The 19,115-nt window shown below is 39.2% G+C and overlaps 1 protein-coding gene across 1 annotated transcript in view; it reads right to left on the bottom strand.

Annotated features, from left to right (window-relative positions):
- Positions 1 to 12,074, bottom strand: part of LOC114665736 (potassium channel, subfamily K, member 12) — a 143,963-nt gene extending 131,889 nt beyond the window's left edge. The window contains exon 1 of the mRNA XM_028820355.2: positions 10,441 to 12,074. Coding sequence (XP_028676188.2) covers positions 10,441 to 10,783 — 343 coding nt within the window. The 5' untranslated portion in view covers positions 10,784 to 12,074. The remainder of the gene's footprint in view (positions 1 to 10,440) is intronic.
- Positions 12,075 to 19,115: the final 7,041 nt, after the last annotated feature.

The following is a 19,115-nucleotide window of genomic DNA, read 5'->3' on the forward strand; positions in this document are numbered from 1 at the left end:
AATGCTTAAAGTGAATTGTGCACCTTGTGCTTCACTACATCTTACCAACCACAAAGACGACCTTAAACCTGAGAGAAAACTACTTTGGTGTTTATTTATTTTAGATGGTAGAAATCAGCTCTTGTACAGTTATGCCACAATTTTAAAAACTCCATTCTTTCAACTAGGCTGTAAATTAAAGTTGGCGCGTCTTTAAAGCTGCTCTGATCTTTGTAAAAAATTTGTTTTAATTTTTCTATGTATTGACTAAATAGTACAGCCACCAAATCATTAATTTTGTGTAAAAAAAAATGGGCTGGTCGCTGGTTCAGATCTAATTCTTGGTTTACTGTACACAGAATTGATTGGTTCCTATGATATTGTTCAGGGACATATGAGCATGAGAAAAACTGAAAGCAAATGATGAAATGGTAAATGCCATGTTTCTTTGTTAGCATTACTTATAGCATACTGAGCTTTATCGTATATTAAATTGACAAAAAACGTCAGCTCGCTATATGATATATCAGTTTATTAATAATAAATTGAATTGGTTTTGCCTTATCTCTCTTCATTTAAAAAGTGTCCAAATCACGGCCAGTCAAATGTCACTTTAGGTTCAGAGAAAGGTCATAGCATATCCTTTTTGGTCAAAGAGATATTTATGGCACCTTATAAAGCACAAAAGGCTAAAAACAGATGAAACCCTGCACAATTCATCATAAAACGTTACAAGTTGGACCAAACAAGGTTAATATACAGGAGTCTTGAGCCAGAACGGTATGTAATTATTAAAAGAATGGGATTTAACCATGCTAAAAAACAAAAAAAAATCATCACGGTGTTGCAGTAGATCATCATTTTCAGTGTCATAACAAAACATTACTAATTGAAATATGTGGTGGGAACCAGAATGAGATGAGCTGAAACATTTTGAATTAAGATTTATAATTTATAATATAACTGCTGAAACATCCAGACAAGGGAAATAATTCTCATAAGGACTGAAGCGCAGTAACTGTCATTAATCCATCATACTGCACACAGGCACACACACAGAGTCAATACAAAGTAAAGAGACTTAAAAACAAAAAAACATAAAAATGGGTTTTAGGTAAAAATCATTTCTGCAAACCCAGCACTCTTCATCTATTCAGTCTAGCATATTGTATTGTACAGAATATTCAAATAAAGAAAGTCTTCGAATGCACGTGTAGCACCTAAAGAATACGTTAATACAGTGTTTCCCAGAAAATAAGCCCTAGAATGATTTTCAGGCTGCTCTGTAATATAAGCCCTACCCCAAAAATAAGCCTTAGTCAAGATCATCAGCTGAAATGTAAGGCGCCTAACGCCGGGTTTATACTTCACGCAATGTGACGCGTGTGCCCGAAACATCCATTAAATTCCGAGGACACTTTGCCACAATATCTCTGAACAGGATGTTTAATGATTACATCCATCGATTCGGGGATGCGCCCATTCCAGCAGCATCTGCACAAGACAGAAACAAAATCCCTGGACTGGGCATCAGCTCATCACAAGGTGAACACAAGCACACACATACACTAACGTCACTGTAGCTTCACCAAATCCCCAAACCTTCATGTCTTTGAAAGGAAAAGTGAGCCCACTGTGGAAACCCACCAGGAAAAACATGCAAACTCCAGGCAGGGAACACCAGAAACGTGACTTCCTACGAGACGGCAGCTCTACCGCTCTGCCACCCCCATATGTGTAACTATTAACAGTATTCATTATTTAAACAAAGTTAATGATTTATCTGTCAAATGTAACATACAGTACATAGTTTATTGCATTTCATCATTAAAATGATATCAAGTATAAATCTAAGAATTCTAAATGTTCAGAGAGCTGGAATATCATAAATTTAATGTGTTCTGTGTGGCGATGCTGCTTGCCGCTGCTGTCAGGTCAGGAGGAAACCCCAGAAGCGCCTAATTGATTAACAACTGGGTCGGTTTTAAGATGACGTTTACAAACGTCTGCTTTAATGATAAAGTAAACTACGAGGTTAAAGTGGACATTTCGAGTTTAAAGCCAAAATTTCCACTTTAATCACAAAATAGACATTTTCATTTTGTCCTTATTTTTTTTCTCTGTGGCTCAAATACGCCGCCGTACATTCTGATGGTATTGTGAAAGTGCAAAAAAAAAAAAAAAGGCGGCACAGAAGATGGTAGGTGAGACTTTTAAAATGTATTGTGTCATTACTTTGGGGAATATGTAACACTTGAATATCAAAGCAACATGAATACATTTGTGTGTTGGCATTTTGCTTTGCCACATCAAACCATTCATCAAACATCGAAGCACGCACATCGACCCTGGAGGATCCTAAAAGCGGCTGGAGTAGCAAGAAATTCAGGCTGGAATTCAGGATTTGAATGTGGAGAAGTATGACGATATTCCAGAAGATGACATGACTCTATTTGGTTAAATGTATATTGTTGCACATGAATAAATATAAGATATCCCCTGAAAATAAGCCCTAGTGCATCTTTTGGAGCAAAAACTAATATAAGACCCGGACATATTTTCGAGGAAACATGGTATGGTCATTGAAAAGCTGTACAAGTAAATCAAAATTAAGGGAATATTTGGAAGGAAATGTTTCCTTAATGGTACAGAAATACTCTTTGGGGCACCTTCTAAAATATTTTAGAAATGTAAAGCTGTTTTTCATCAGGTTGTCATTTCCGAATGCCCTGCCTCTGAATTTATCAATTCAGTATTTATAAAGAATTTCTAAAAATCCACCATTGAATGTATCCTGACAAGAAGTATTACCATCTAACTAGAAACAGCATGCAGCAGGACAACAAGGGTCCACAGAGTGTGTGTGGTGCAGTCAGTTGAACACATCACTAGGTGTGCACTCCCTCACTTCCAGGACATCTGACCAGACCAGGACAAAGAACAGTATTAGTGGTGCCAGCCATCCCAAAAATGCCCTCTGTTCTGTGATGTGGTCAGATAAATGATACTGCTGCCTGAAGACCAGTTCAAAGAGACCGAGGAGGAGTTTCTGTCCAGAGTCCACCTCTGCATGAAGACCAGTTCAGAGAGACCGAGAGGGAGTTTCTGTCCAGAATCCACCTCTGCCTGAAAACTGAGGAGGAACATCTGTCAACAGTCCACTACTGCCTGAAGACCAATTTAGAGAGTCTGAGGGGGAACTTCTGTCCAGAGTTTATCCGCATCCTAAATGAGGACTGCACCTTAAGCTACATGATGCCCTATTGTTAATTCCCCTAGATTATTTCTTTATTGTATACTAGTCACAGTACCTGTCACAGACAGGTAATAGAATATTTAAAAAATGTTTTCTGTCTCTTGCCCTATGTGTACCTTCGGTGCCCTTCCTCCATATTCACACGTGTGTGAACGTCTCTTCAGCGGCGCTCCATTTCTTAAGTGTGTTCCTGTAAAGCCTGCATCTCATACTCTTTCATTATGTGTGAGGCACCTCCTGTCTGGTTGGAAGCGACTCTCTCTCTCTCTGTGTGGCTCATAGGCCTTTACTCCTCCAGATTTCTCAAAGAGACTGGACACTCAGACCTTAGCATTTAATTATATTACAGATGTTTCTAATATTAATATAATGCTGTACATATTTATATTTATAGAGCTGGGTATTTAATATTGTGTTGTCTTTTAATATTCATCTTCTTAAACACAGTCTTGGAATTCAGCAGCTAAGCATTTCACCACATAAGGCACTGTGTGTATAATTACACATGACAAATAAAATGTGATTTGATATGTGTCAAAATGTCATTAATAGCTCAAATTAAAGGAATTACAACATCAGCCTGTAAAGGAAGCTTTAAAACACAAGGCTGCCCATTCAGTTCAGTGTGTGATCTCAAGCAGGTCAAAGTCACTTTATTGTCATCAGCAACTGTGTACAAGTACATAGAGAGTTGAAACAACATATCTCCATGAGCCCCAGTGCAACATACAGCAAGGTGCAAGGTGCAATGGAAACAAACCAGTAATAGTCAGTATAACCGTATAACAGTATAGGGCAAAAGGGATTGAAACCTTCCAGAATAAAGTGACATTGCAATATAAGAAATTTATTGTATAGAAGCAATTGGCACTATTGAACCACATTGAGTTAGTGATAAGTATAAGGTTATCAACTCACATAACCAGACATACATGTGCCTGTTGTATCAATAAACAAAGCAAAAGAGAAAATGCAGGTGCTGCTGACAAAGTCCAAAGTGTAATATGATAAGTGAATAAAGCATAATGTGAGGCAGTACACTGGAATGACACTGGTTAATTAAATGACACTGGTTAGTCAGTGCTCCAACTGTAATAACTAAATAAATAAATTCTGCAAACAGTTATAATAGATCCTTGGATAAAGGCTTCAGCTAATTATAAAACAATGACAATTATAGGTCCTCATTAAGGGCGGGTGTAAGTGGTGCTCTTTCATATTTCTGAAAGAACTGAGAGGCAGCCCTGTGATAGAACATCCGCAACCAACTTGTAAATGTGTGATGCGTGGGCATTGTCAACACAGGTCACTGCCTTACATTGTAACAAAGGCTCAAAAGATGCATTCATTAAAGAATGAATATTTCAATACTCATAAAATGTAAACTAAAATATAGTATTTATAGAAAGTATTCAATGCCCTGGACTTTAACAACATTTTATTGTGCTACAGGGCTGAACTGTGATGTATTTAACTTGGAGTTTTTGCCACTTTACCTACACAAAGTACTGTAAGGTGGAAAAATTGAGGGATTATTTTAAATGAAAATAACTGATGGGATAACTAGTCATAACCCAGTTTTAATACTTGACTAGAAAATCGTACCTGCGAAAATTTCGCAAGAATAAAAGCGTTAATGAAATGATGATGAGGGATAGGAGAACATCATACGTTACAGTAAGAAAGGAAATTATTTTAATAAGTAGTGATTTGTGAGAGGACTCAATATTAGAATAGTCACATGATTAGTATGGGAGGTTATTATAGTCACTTACAACAGCAGGAATATTTACAGTACAAAGGGTAACTTGAGCAGGTTAACAGAACATATTGGATAAGAAGGGAAATGCAGGGCACATGTAAGTCAGTATGTGTGAAGTGTGGCCGTCAGGTAATCTAGTATACTGACGTCTATAATAATCATCCGAAAGCACAATTTGTTGCATAAACGTTATTGTCAGCGAAAATATTCCCCTGTGTGTAACCTGCAAGTGCCTGTACGTTTAACCCGGGTTTCGATGTAACTCTGGAAAATGTAGTGTACAACTGGCCTGACGTTATTAAATGTTTGTCCTTGTGACTTGGTGATAGTCATACAATATGCTAAACGAACGGGGAATTATACAAAAAAAAAAAAACAATATCTTGTTTTGAGTTGTCAGTGTTATGGAATCCCTGTAGTTTTTCCGTCGTAATGTTTCTTGTTGTCTGAAAGTTTGCCGCTACTCTTCAGAAAGGTTGTATGTGTAGTTTGTTATTTGCTCATTGTGTAGGTGCAAAATGTGCCGGTTTGTCATACGTTGCCTTTGTTGTTCTAAGGCATCTCGCCTGTGCTGCTTGTTCTTGCATGATGTAGATGTTTCTGCTTCTGTACATTGGTGTGAGTATGTAGGCCAGAGAGACCGTTTCAGTTGGTCACAGCTAGGCTGCATGTGCCTTTTCATTTTATCAGGAGGCTTACGTTGAAGTGAAGGAAAAAGGAGGTGTAAAATGTCAGTGTCATAATGCAGTTTCAGTCAGTAACAAAGTATACACCGAATAAACAGTCTAATACCACATTCGATAACTGGTCACATTTTAGAACTGAAGACTTGAAGATAAGCCTAAGAGCAAAACTCTGCCAGGAGCATGGATTCCTCAATGTTGTTGTGGAGGGATATAGTAGTTGTGGCAATTGTTGTTAATATCAAGCTCGGACAGGCACAAGTGAAATAATAGAACGACAGGACAACTTTTGAGAGCAGTTACAGCTGTGATTCTATTTTGGAGACAACCAAACACTTAAGTGCCACATAACAGCCTTTTCAGATCGTGTTTTCTTGTACAGTATATCTTCAGTGAAGCTAATCTTCTACATCCACACTCCAAGCATGTTTGCTCTTGTCCAGTAATTCGTGGCTTTTATATCTGATCATAAGCATCCTGCCAGTAAGCTGTGACACATTCATATGCTTATAGTACAGCGAGATTTGTCTCTCCATTCCATTTACACATCTGGCAATGTCCACTGTTCTTTTCCAGTTGCTGGCTCTACATGCTAAATGTTTCCGCTAAGACAAGCAGTACCAGTCAGGTAGGAAGACCTTCTATAGCACCATTCACTTGGATTTCAATTAATAATTACTTATATAACACCTTTCCCATACTCATAGCCCTTGAACTGAGAAGAACAGAGGCAGACTTGACATATGGGGTTTAACAGCCAAACCTAAAAACAAAAAAGGAAAAACAAGCCACCTGCTGAACAACTGTAGAAGTGTTTGGCATGCTGATGCCAGTCTTGGATGATCTCATCTCTCTATTATAACAAAAAAATCCTGGGACGAGATGAGACTTTTTAACCTGATGTGACTTTTTCAGAGAGATCTTTCATGTCCCGCAAGTCGAGACACCCAGGGCCGGAAATAAAAGACAAAGAGTAGATGACAAAGTAGAACGTCATAAAGAGGTACAACAACATTGGCACGATACACATGCAGAGCAGGTTAGAGACAACGAAAGTACTAAAATTCGAAACTCTCAAAAAAATGATAGTAAAGATTGCATTAGTGCAAATGGAAATTATTACTCGGTGAAATAATAGAACAGCGAAAAGAGATTGAATATATTCTTCGGATTTAAACTTTAAGTCAGAGACTTGTAGATCGTCTAATTCGAATTACCATCAGGGAAAAGTAGTGTTTCTTCCCAATGAAGAGGCGTATCTGCGAGAATTAAAAGATTTGTTGTTTGGTGAAAATGAAATCCACATACGCGAACAGCAGGGACGCGAAGTGGCTGGCACATAGCGCAGGCCGGGTGGGTTTTGCGAGTGAAGCAAGCAGTGGGCGAAGCCCCCTAGTGGCTCAATGATAAAATGGCTACTTGACAGCCAAATAACCCAAGTCCATTTCCTCACTACTTATTAATCCAAGTACTGTAATCAGTCCAATGTTTATTTTCAAACACTGAATATTATGAAATGAAAGTCCACCCTCTTTCAAGTTCTGACATAACAAGCAATCATCTATTCTTCAGCAAGTCCTGAATTAAAAAAAATTGAAGCACAGCTGACAGACAACGCATGACAGATTTTAATTTGTTATTACTTATTCAACACAAAAGTAGGCCAACATGAAGAAATGACGTATGCCTTCACTGCTTCCACATTCATTAAGAGGGTAATTTCAGCTCATGAAGTGTATTTGATTATTTGGTGATCAGATAGTGTTACCAGCTCAAACTAAAGGCAAAGCTTAGGAAGTTTGCTAAGGAAGGAAAAGAAGGAAAAAGGCACATGTCAAATGTCCAGATGTAAAGAACTGTAGATCTGAAAGTGTGTCTTTTCAAAATCACCATGGAATTATACATTTGTTTGGGGTTTTGTAGAGTATCTACAGATAAGCGGGGGTCAAACTCAAATCTTGGAGGGCTGCAGTGGCTTCTGGTTTATATTCCAACCACTTTCCTGATTAATAAGAATTACTGCAACCAATTGACCTTGCTTATTTTTCTTTAATTTTAGCGGAATTACCTTTTAGGGTTAAAAAATGTGAATTGCTTCTTTGCTGAAAGAAAAAAGTGAAGGTATGAGAAATATTGATCTTCTCTAGTCCTCTGAACATTTTGATAGTGCTTTCAGGAAAAGAAAATCAATTGGAAGTGTCCAGTGTGACCAAATGAGAGAACTAAAAGGCCATAGAAATAAACAAATGTAGTTCATCGAGTTGGGTAGCACTGTAGTACAGAGCCTCCACCCTGGAGCTCCAAGTAGGTGGGGCTAACTTACATATGATGGTACTTGGCATTTTATGGGTCAGATAACTCTGCCACAACCCTAACCCTAACCTCAGCTCCCACAGTCTGCAGCTAGACTTTGATTGGCCTCCATTAGACTAAACTCCACCTACTTGGAGCTCCAGTGGGGGGAGGCTCCAGGCTACAGTGACATATATTTGGTTTCATTAACAACAGCAATTGGCTGCTAATTAAAGAGTGACAGTGGAAATGGTGGCCCTCCAGAAAATGTTGACGCCTCTGGTTTAGCTGGTTATCTGTTGGCTCACTTTGTATTTCATTGTTTGACAGCTGATTAAAGAAAGAAGGAACAATTAAACCATTAAACACCCTGATTATTTTGGACCCATTGCAGGGACCAAAATATTATTGAAAATATAAAAGAAACTGCATAAAATCAATAACATCCTCAATGGTATATTTAAAGTGTTTTACTATTAAAATGCCATATATTGTATACTCCAATACCTCCATCCATCATCCATTTTCCAACCCGCTGAATCCGAACACAGGGTCACGGGGGTCTGCTGGAGCCAATCCCAGCCAACACAGGGCACAAGGCAGGAAACAATCCCAGGCAGGGTGCCAACCCACCGCAGGACACACACAAACACACCCACACACCAAGCACACACTAGGGCCAATTTAGAATCGCCAATCCACCTAACCTGCATGTCTTTGGACTGTGGGAGGAAACCAGAGCGCCCGGAGGATACCCACACAGACACGGGGAGAACATGAAAACTCCACGCAGGGAGGACCCGGGAAGTGAACCCAGGTCCCCAGATCACCCAACTGCAAGGCAGCAGCACTACCCACTGCGCCACCGTGCCGCCCACCCCAATACCTTGTTGAAATATTTTTTCTTCCCTCAAAGATGGCAAAATTGCAATACCACAACAACACTTGCCCCCAATGCATATCCTGCCCCTCAGTTGCTTTCTTGAACATCCTGATTCAGCTTTCGAATGACAACAAATTCCACTTCCTATGTTTTCCATTTTCTATATTTCAGACTTTTTTTTTTCTAAAGACATTTTTGAATTTTGCAATTTGGATACACCATATAATTTCTTTGTCAGTTATATACTGTATATTCTAGCAGAGTAAGATCTGCCCTTTAAAATGATGCATAGGCCATGGGTCTATAGGCTATTAGTACTTATTTGGAAACAATAAAAGCGCTGCTCCAAATCATTAAAGTGAGACATACTGTATTACTTTTTGATATTTCATGATAGTTTTATTTTTTGTCCTGGGTATTCCTGACACTTTCACTGACACTGTTATAGTGTTTGGAGACTTATTCCAACGCCTATGGTAATAACTTTCAAATGCATTTTTTGGTGAAAACATTTTTTTTAAATTTTACAGCTTATTCTGTGGTAACATTTTGTACAACGTAACTAATTCACAGGTGTAAAAGGTCTGAAAGAGAAACATCTGCACTTTATTTTGAGGGGTAGAACATGAATAACGAGTGAAGAATGATAAAGTTATAGCCAGTTAATCAAAGCAGCAGAATATAGACAAAAATGAAGCTGAGTTTAAAGGGTTATGGGATCTGAATCTCAAAAAGCAAGCCAATGAAAATGAAGGCAAAAGAAGTTTGCTCAATAAGCAGCATTAACTGGCGGTTAATTAAGGAACTGGTTGGAATGAAAGCCTACAGGCACTGCGGCCCACCATGATTAGAGTCTAACACCCATGCCATCGATTGATGTGTAATAAAGAAAGTGTGGAAAGTTTTCTCCTTAAACGTATAATATGCTAGACCCCTGCAACGACCCCCGACTTCTTGACTCTGAATGTCATTTCAACAGAGAGATCACTTCAGCTTTGTGGCGTTTCGTTTTGGTGCAGTGATTTATCTGTGCAAGTGCTGACACCTAGCACAGTGAGGCCAAGTGATGGGAGACGTGCATATTTATATTTTTTTGCGATAGGGGACAAAATGCCGAGTGCTGCTTCCTAGAGTTTAACGGGTCTATTTTTGCTTTGGAATTTTTAACTTGCAACCAGTTTCGGTAAGCCAAGTTTAACTCAAATGCAATTAGTGACATCATTAACTTATTTATAGAAATGGCGTTTTATGTGCGGGTATGAGATCATAAGGCGACATTACAGCGGAACAACTTTCGGAGTTTCTCGCCATATTCGCACAAGCCTTCTTGTGAGCGCAGTGTGATTAGACGTAATGGGCTCGGTAGATTGGTATGTGAGTGATTGCGCTGCTCCGTGGACTGACGTCCCGTTTAGAGTTGATTCTAGTTGCTGTCAGAATTGGCACCGTCTCCCTGCCACGCCACATCCTAATTATTTCAATTTTCTAATAACAAGTATAACACAAAATTGGGGCCAAAGGAGGAATACAATAAGTTTACTCATGATCGCGTACATTTTTTATTCTTAGAAACGTTTTAACTGACCTATTGTGGACACCACGGTTCCAACGAAGTAGAAAGCTCCGGTGAAGTCCCAGCGCGGACGCAGAGAATCTGCACGGATTCCTGCAGCTATGGCCACTTCGTACTCTCGCAGAAGAGTGCGCAGCTCCGCCAGACTAACATTGAAAGCTCCGCTGAAGTTGTGCAGAGTCCGATTCCACTGATCCTGTGCTTTTAACTCCCACGGTCTCTCGATGGCGGAAAAGATTGCTGCTCCGCACAGCAAATAAAGCGCGATGAGGACTGCAAGCAGAAGAAACCTGCCGTTATCTTCGTTGATGTGAAACCGGGAGCGGCAGCCTTGTAATCTGCGACCGGTCATCATCCAAATTTCAGCACCGAGTCGACGGACAGCGACCAGCAGAGCAGCGCTTGAAGCGACATTCGGCCGAGAGACACACGGGATTTCACTCACGTCGACTTTGCAAAAGTGTTCAAAGAAAAGAAATGATACGTGTATGTCGGAGCGAAGGATTTGTACTCTTTTTTTTTAGAGAAGATACATAAAAAAAGAGTTAAAAGGACCAAAATGTCTTCAAGTGGACCAACCCCGTCCCCTCAGATTTTTGGGCGTCTTTTAAAGACATTGTCACTTAGGTTTTCAAACTGATTCTCGGCATTCCCCTGATTTTCCTTGAAGTGTTTTAATCTTCAAATTATAGTGTTCCCGGCGCCCGATTAAGATTTCAGATGCTCAAAACTTCGCTCTTTCGCTCCTAGAATCGATTTTCCCCTTGTATTTCATTCACTCGAAGCCTTTCCAGCCCATTGCAAATCTTCAGCATTGACGTTCCAGAAGCTTGGACGAGAAATCGTTCAGAATAAATTAATAAAAGTAAACAAAATAAAAAAATAAATGAAAAAGTGAAATAAATGAGTCAACCAAACTGCATGGTTATGGTTGTGCTGTAGTTTCAAATCAGTATACAGAGGTTACACAGAAAAACACACACACACACACATACATTTTCCTGAAGAAGGTGTAAGCGATTATTTACATTCCCTTTTTCATTTTTCTTCCAAGATGTTTCGATTGAGGTATGTTTGATCAATACTTTCTCGATATCCATTAGAGTAAGGATGTTAAAAAATGATTTTCCAGAAATAATCTGGAAAAAAGTATCCACTAGCGCTGGCATTTGAAAGAATACGCATGGCTTTTGATACCTTCGCAGGTCTACATGCAGTTTCCTATCAGATTGTCATTTCAACAGTACACAGGGAGCTTTCCCAGTTTTTGCTTGCATTTTAAATTATGTAGCATTTCCTGGTTGTTATCCCATCGTGTTAATCACGTTCATAACAAAACGTTCGAGCCATTTAGGACATAGTCATAAATCCCATACTGATGTGTTTATATCCTCTCTCTGTCCAAGTCGAAAATGCATTGTGAGCTGATTGATCCTCGCATTATTTTCCATTGGCAAAGCAGCAGAGCTTCGAGTGGCCGCTTCCTCGCGGGACTGCAGTTGAAAGTGCAACTACGAGTGCGGCAGAGTCCGTGCGGATGAGCCGGCGCAGCCTCTCGCATCGCAGCCTCGGCTCTCAGATCGCCACTCGGCTTCAATGCGGCGCTATACAGTAGCTGGGACTCGCCTGCGCTGCGCAGTGCCCGCGCTCCCTCCTCCTCCTCGTCGCCGTGAACGTGTGAGAGCAGCCTGCAGGAAGCTCCGTGGAGTTCACTTTGGAATTTCATCTCCAAGGTGTGGACAGGGAAAAGCGACTTTAAAGTGAAACATGGCAAACGAGAAACCAATAGGTATTTTTTCAACACCGATTTAACCATTTCAGCCTAGGAGGCTTTTCTCAAATTAAAAATAATTTCGTTAAGAGACTAACACAAATACTGTACCATAAAAAAATAAGCAACTCGTCTTCAATAATGCATCTACTTTCCTTTTATAAATTTGCAACAATTAGGCCAATCAGTCCATATTTTATCAGAGATCAACATTTGATCAGTAAAATCTTCCTATAGGGTGGCGCCATGCATAGGTTATAATATCAAAATACATTTTGCTCAGCAAACACACCCAAAGTACCCTATGCGACTTTCTCCTTTACGAATACAATAACAGTGTGGATCTAGTAAAAGCTGCATTCTAGGACAAGGGGTGTCAAACTTAAGGAATCTTCGTCATTATTCAAAACAAAGAAACATAAGGAATTTCACAAGTGAGAGAAGACCATTCAGTTAATCAAACTCGTTTGTTTAACAAACAGCCAAGATGTATCATTACCTCATCCAGACACCTGTTAAGGGCTGTCAGGGTTTCTATTTAGATAGTTTGTTTCACATCTATTTGCTTAAAAGAAGTGTTTCCTGGCTTCAGTCCTAACTTACCTGAACTTCTATAGCGGTGTGCTCGAGATTCACCTTTATTTGGAAATAATTTCGCTGAATCTAACTTTGATATTTTTAAAGACCCGGATTAGGTCACCATTCAGTCTCCTCTCTTCGAGATGTTTTGCATACAGCCTGCAAAGACCCCCTTGAAAATCTGTTTCAGATATAGATTGTATCCATATTGAATGTTAATAAGTCTTCAGTGTCTGCATAGATTGGATGGCTCTCGGCATAAACCCATGATGGAGGTTTAGTGGTCGCTTGTGTTTATCAGTGCAGCAGTTTCAATTCATTTCATTTGAATTCAATTCAATTCATTTCATTCCAGTTTCAATTGGATTCAATTCAGTTCAGTTCAGATCAGTTTTAGTGTATTGTTTTATAAAGGCTTTCATTGAGTGATGTCGCAGGGCACTGTGAATACTTCACGGGTAAAATGCAATTACAAAATTAACAAATTACCTAAGGAATACCGGGAGGCGTAGCAACAGGACAGGCAAATTGCCCGAAACTCTGACTTTCGAGGTGCGGCACCCCGAAAGCGTCTGTTTACACAGGTACTCAACACTAACGGATTTAACTGCAGCCCGTAATAACTATGAAGTCAGCCACGTGACGCCCCAACATCACGGAACACCCGTAACGTCAGTCAAGACACGTCCCCGGAGTCAGATAACCGCCCCCTCACGTCACTAATCTTAACCACGGTGTAATCGGGCACTCGATGGCAATTTCCGGGCTAACAGGTATTACAGGCTGCGAATACACCGTTGAATCTGTGGGAACCCGTTTATGATGAATGTTACTCTTTTATAAATGTACTCCAAGTCAATATCATAAATCGTGAAGGGGATTTTCATGTCTGGAAGCAAAAATTGCTTTGACAGGGTTTGTTTAGACTATTCGTTCATTTCTGATTCAGCTTCAGTCAGTGTCTCCAGGCCCCACGGTAGTCGTTGGACAGCCATAGTCTGTAGCACCAATTCAGCCACGTGATGAGTGGGCAAAAGTGAGACTGGGGGTCTAAGAAGTCAAAATTTAGCCCCATGGCTATGATGGGCCAAACAGGCTATAAATCATATATTTGTATGTGTAATGCAGGCAGTATGGTGTAGTGGTTAAGGCTCTGGACTGCCAACCCTGAGGTTGTGGGTTCCAATCCTACTTTTGACACTGTGTGACCCTGAGCAAGTCACCTTTTTTTTTTTTTCTGGCAACAACAACAACAGCATTTATTTATATAGCACATTTTCATACAAAAAGTAGCTCAAAGTGCTTTACATAATGAAGAAAAGAAAAATAAATGACAAAACAAGAAAGTAAAATAAGACAACATTAATTAACATAGAAAGGAGTAAGGTCCGATGGCCAGGGTGGACAGAAAAAAACAAAAAAAAAACTCCAGAAGGCCGGAGAAAAAAAATAAAATCTGTAGGGGTTCCAGGCCACGAGACCGCCCAGTCCCCTCTGGGCATTCTACCTAACATAAATGAAATAGTCCTCTTTGTAGTTAGGGTTCTTACAGAGTCACTTGATGCTGATGGTCATACAGACTTCTGGCTTTTAATCCATCCATCATTGTTGGAACATCATGGTGCTTTGGGTAGATGGTGGTGGCGCACGCCACCACCAAAAGGACATCAGAAAAGGAAACAGAAGAGAGAGTAGGGGTTAGTACAGATTTTAGAAACACCATGAATAGTTATTATAATGAATTGGATATACAGAGTATCAGGATTTAAATTACAGTGAAGTTATGAGAAGGCCATGTTAAAGTAATGTGTTTTCAGCAGTGTTTTAAAGTGCTCCACTGTATTAGCCTGGCGAATTCCTACTGGCAGGCAATTCCACATTTTAGGTGCATAACAGCAGAAGGCCGCCTCACCACTTCTTTTAAGTTTTGCTCTTGGAATTCTAAGGAGACACTCAGTTGAGGATCTGAGGTTACGATTTGGAATATAAGGTGTCAGACATTCCGATATATAAGATGGGGCGAGATTATTTAAGGCTTTATAAACCATAAGCAGAATTTTAAAGTCAATCCTGAATGACACAGGTAACCAGTGTAGTGACATCAAAACTGGAGAAATGTGCTCGGATTTTCTTTTCCTGGTAAGGATTCTAGCAGCTGCATTCTGCACTAGTTGCAAATGATTTATGTCTTTTTTGGGTAGTCCTGAGAGGAGTGCGTTACAGTAATCTAGTCGACTGAAAACAAACGCATGAACTAATTTCTCCGCGTCTTTCAATGATATAAGAGGTCTAACTTTTGCTATGTTTCTTAAGTGAAAAAATGATGTCCTAGTGATCTGATTAATATGCGATAATATACTTAATTAATATACTTAGTCTGCCTGTGCTCCAAAAAGAAAGAGAACCAGTTGAAAATGCTGTTAGTCACCTTGGGTAAAGGCATCAGCCGTAAGTGTAATCTATTGGTTTACATGTGAACACTTTTGGTTTATGAATATTTCTTATTGGTTTGGATGCATACTTAATTGGCATACAATACTGCTTTCATTTATATGAACTACATTGTCCATATATAATCGGTTTGTATGTGAACTATATTGGTTTGTAAATTCTATTACATGCAAAACAATAGCTTCTGCACACAACTATTATTTATGGGATGTTTGACCCCTCATAAATTTATGGCCAGTTTTGCCCCTCAGATACAACAGTCCTAACTCTTCCTATCACAGTTGCGTCTGGTGAGAGATGTTTTTCATCTTTAAAGCTGATTAAATCGTACTTGAGCTCCACCTCGTGCCAGGAGAGGCTTTCAGCCCGAGTTCTAATTTCAATAAAGCACACGGCTTGAAGGTGAAATGTTGGCTGCATCTGCTGTAGCCAAAGACCTCAAGCAGCGACTTTGAAAGTTTCAGTAATATCTTTACGCAACATTTTGTTATTTTTAATATTTCAATTATGTGCACTTTTTATTTATTTTTTAAACATTTTGATGTGCAGTTTGTATTTATTTTTTATCTCTACGTGCAGACCCCCATGACCCTGTGTTAGGGTATAACAGGTTGTATAATGGATGGATGGATCTCCATGTGCACCTGACATTTATTTGCATTTCATTTACTTTTTCCTTTATTTAGATTTGTATTCTACTATTATTGTTTTTCTATTATCTAAACAAAAGTATTTATTCTAGCGTTTTAATTTATATAATCTGTTTTTCACAAAATTAAAATAAAGGATTTGCGTTTATGAAATTCTCCCTGTTGATCTTATTAATTTAGGCTTTGTGCTAAAATAAAGGTCTTCAGTTTTACCATATCAAGACTTGGGGGAGGGTGATTTGGAGGGCCCCCTGAAGTTTAGTGCCTTGGGCCCCCAGAGTCACTAGAATCCCCTCTGTGAATACATACAGGCCCAGAGTAGTTTGAAACTATTTAACGTGAATGCTCAGTCCATTGATTAGTTGCTGAATGGCTCATCAGAGAAGTGGAAAACAGAAAGCATCCCTGGAGGCATAAACCTCTGGGGGTCCACAGTCAATTTGAAAAGAGAAAGTCCTGGAGACCTTAGAGTCCTGACTGTTTGACGATGGACTCTTTCTATCCATTATTTCCAAGACTCCCAGTATTATTGGGTGTCTTTTCCCATGGCTAGGAGAGCAGTTTGGCAGTAGAGCAAAGACACCAAGTGCCATATCAAGAAGCGAAAAAATAGAGGAAGGTTACTAACAGTTTGTAATTATTGTAAGGTTTATATTTTTGTACAAATTAGCAAATGGAGATGAAACAGAGGTACAGCACAGAGCATCGCAGCCACTAACCTGCAGTTACAATGGAAACAGGCTCGCTCAAAATAACCCAACCAGAAAAAGTGAGAAGAAGGTGACACACCACACTGTTATGAAGGACTTTAGCGGTTTAGAATGATGGCAGAGATATGACAGCCTCTTGAAGTTAATGGCCTGTCACTTTTTGAAGGTGCACATTTGTCAGGGTTGGCCACCAGTCCTTCTGTGGCTTCCCTGATTGCTGCCAGGACCCTAGACGATTCTTCTGCCTTTTGTGCTGACTTGATTGTTGTATGTGGAGAGAAAACACATGTGCATTCTCACTCTTGTAATGTGTGGCTATCACTGCTGGAAATGCTCTGGAACTGAATCAGGAGGATAACAGCAAAGTAGCTCCTACAATTATGAAAAAAATTCTGAATTTTAAAAACACTTCTTATCTGTTTATTTTCAGAAATGAATAATCATTTAATGATTAATTTAAAAAGGTAATTCTTAAGCTGAGTGAGTGAGCACCTTTCTTGTTATTAAAATTATCCACAGTGACAAATTCTGTTGGTTGGTAATTACTTGTCATTACTTATCTCGAGGAAATTGCATACTAGTCTTATATTAGGATTATGAAATGCAAACACTAGTAAAAGTAACTTTTATTTAATACAAACATACAGGCTGTTTTTGAAATGGTCTATTAATTTAATATTTGCTTTTGAAGAACTCAGGCATTGTAACAGCAATAGTAGCAAATATATTTTGGTTAATAAGTTCAAAAACAAACACCTTTGTCAAGACTACAGCAAAAGTACAAGATGGTAAATGCTGTGGAGTGTGAATACTTGAACACACAATGTTCTCCATTGAAAGTCCACCTTATGAAGAGGATTTAGGAGTCGTGGAGGACTTGCCACTATGGAAGAGTTGAATTTGAATCCTGGTCCAATGTGCACCTGGCATGTGTCTGAGTCTCATATCCTTCTGAGCTTAGGCTTTTGAGCTGGTGCTGTTATTTTTGTTTTTTCAGTATGATAAATGCATTTCTTGTTATTTTATATAACCCCTAAGAGAAAATGTTATATTTTATGGCATAATCTTCTTATATAATACGCTACCGTGGCTGTTCGTTTGTCTATCCAGGATTTTAAATCACCTGTAGCTTACAAACCGTTTGAAATATTGACCTGAATTTTGGAACACATATACTATGTGATGTCTACTATCCACTTTCAGGGTGATGATTGACATCCAAGGTTATTCCTCTTTTTATTTTAATTGTTATTTTATTGTAGAATCAACTCTCGGCAGCAGGGCAGCCGTGCGGCGCATGTGTGCGGGCGCCATTCTCATCCCTTCGCCTTCAATTCCTTTTCCCTCTTTTTTATCTTAAATCATTCTTGAGGCAGGTTGAAGACTTAAGTGCCAGCTTAAGTGAAAAATTAAAGAAAACGTACTAATTGTAACAAAAACGTACTAATTGTAACAAAAACGTACTAATTGCAACACAACCAGTGCCTTAATCAGTTTAAACGTGAAGAGATGCCGACAAAAGATGCTGATTTAGGGTTGCCATTGTAAAGGGTCTGAATATGTATGCCATCAGATAGTTTGTTTTTAATATTTGCAATTGGTTTTGACCCCTTTGACATTAAAGAGTCTGTCCACAGTGATTCAATGTTATCTTCTTATATAATACGCTACCGTGGCTGTCCGTTTGTCTGTAAGGGATTTTAAATCACCTGTAGCTCGCAAACCGTTTGAACTATTGACCTCAAATTTGGTACACATACACTATGTGACGTCTACTATCCGCTTTCAGGGTGATGATTGACATCCAAGGTTATTCCTGTTTTTATTTTTATTTTATTTTATTGTAGAATCAACTCTTGGCAGTGCGCAGCAGGGCGGCTGTGCGGTGCATGTGTATGGGCTGTATTCTCCTTCCCTACCACCTTCGCCGTCACTTCCCCTTCCTCTTCATATCTTAAAGCATTCTTGAGGCAGATTGAAGACTTAAGTGCCAGCTTAAGTGAAAAATTAAGAAACATACTAATTGCAACACAAACACCGACTTAATCAGTTTTAACGCAAAAAGATGCCGATGAAAGAAGAGAAGAAGCGGGCCGCTAGGGTGGAGAAAAGAACAGCTGCTCAGGAAGAAGGAAGTGCATCAACCGCTGAGCAAACGAATGCTACACGTACAGAGAAAGAAGAAGAAAACTAGAAATGCTCAAGTCAAGTGTAACGTGCAATGTGCTGTTACTGGAATATATATATATATATATATATATATATATATATATATATATATATATATATATATATATATATATATATATATATTGCAGTTGGAGATCCACAAAGGGAGAAAAAACGAATCACGTATCATAAAATAGTTTTATTCCTGAGCTTTCAACCCCTATCAGGGGTCTTCATCAGAGGATAATGCTTAGACTTACAAGAATCAAAGGCAATATATAGCAACACATTCAGTATTGGGGGGGATTTGGTGACTAAGTCAGTATGATCAAGGGGGGGAGGGGGGTGTATCGGTTA

This window comes from Erpetoichthys calabaricus, chromosome 15, assembly GCF_900747795.2.
Source record: "Erpetoichthys calabaricus chromosome 15, fErpCal1.3, whole genome shotgun sequence".
Classification (NCBI taxonomy): Eukaryota; Metazoa; Chordata; class Cladistia; order Polypteriformes; family Polypteridae; genus Erpetoichthys; species Erpetoichthys calabaricus.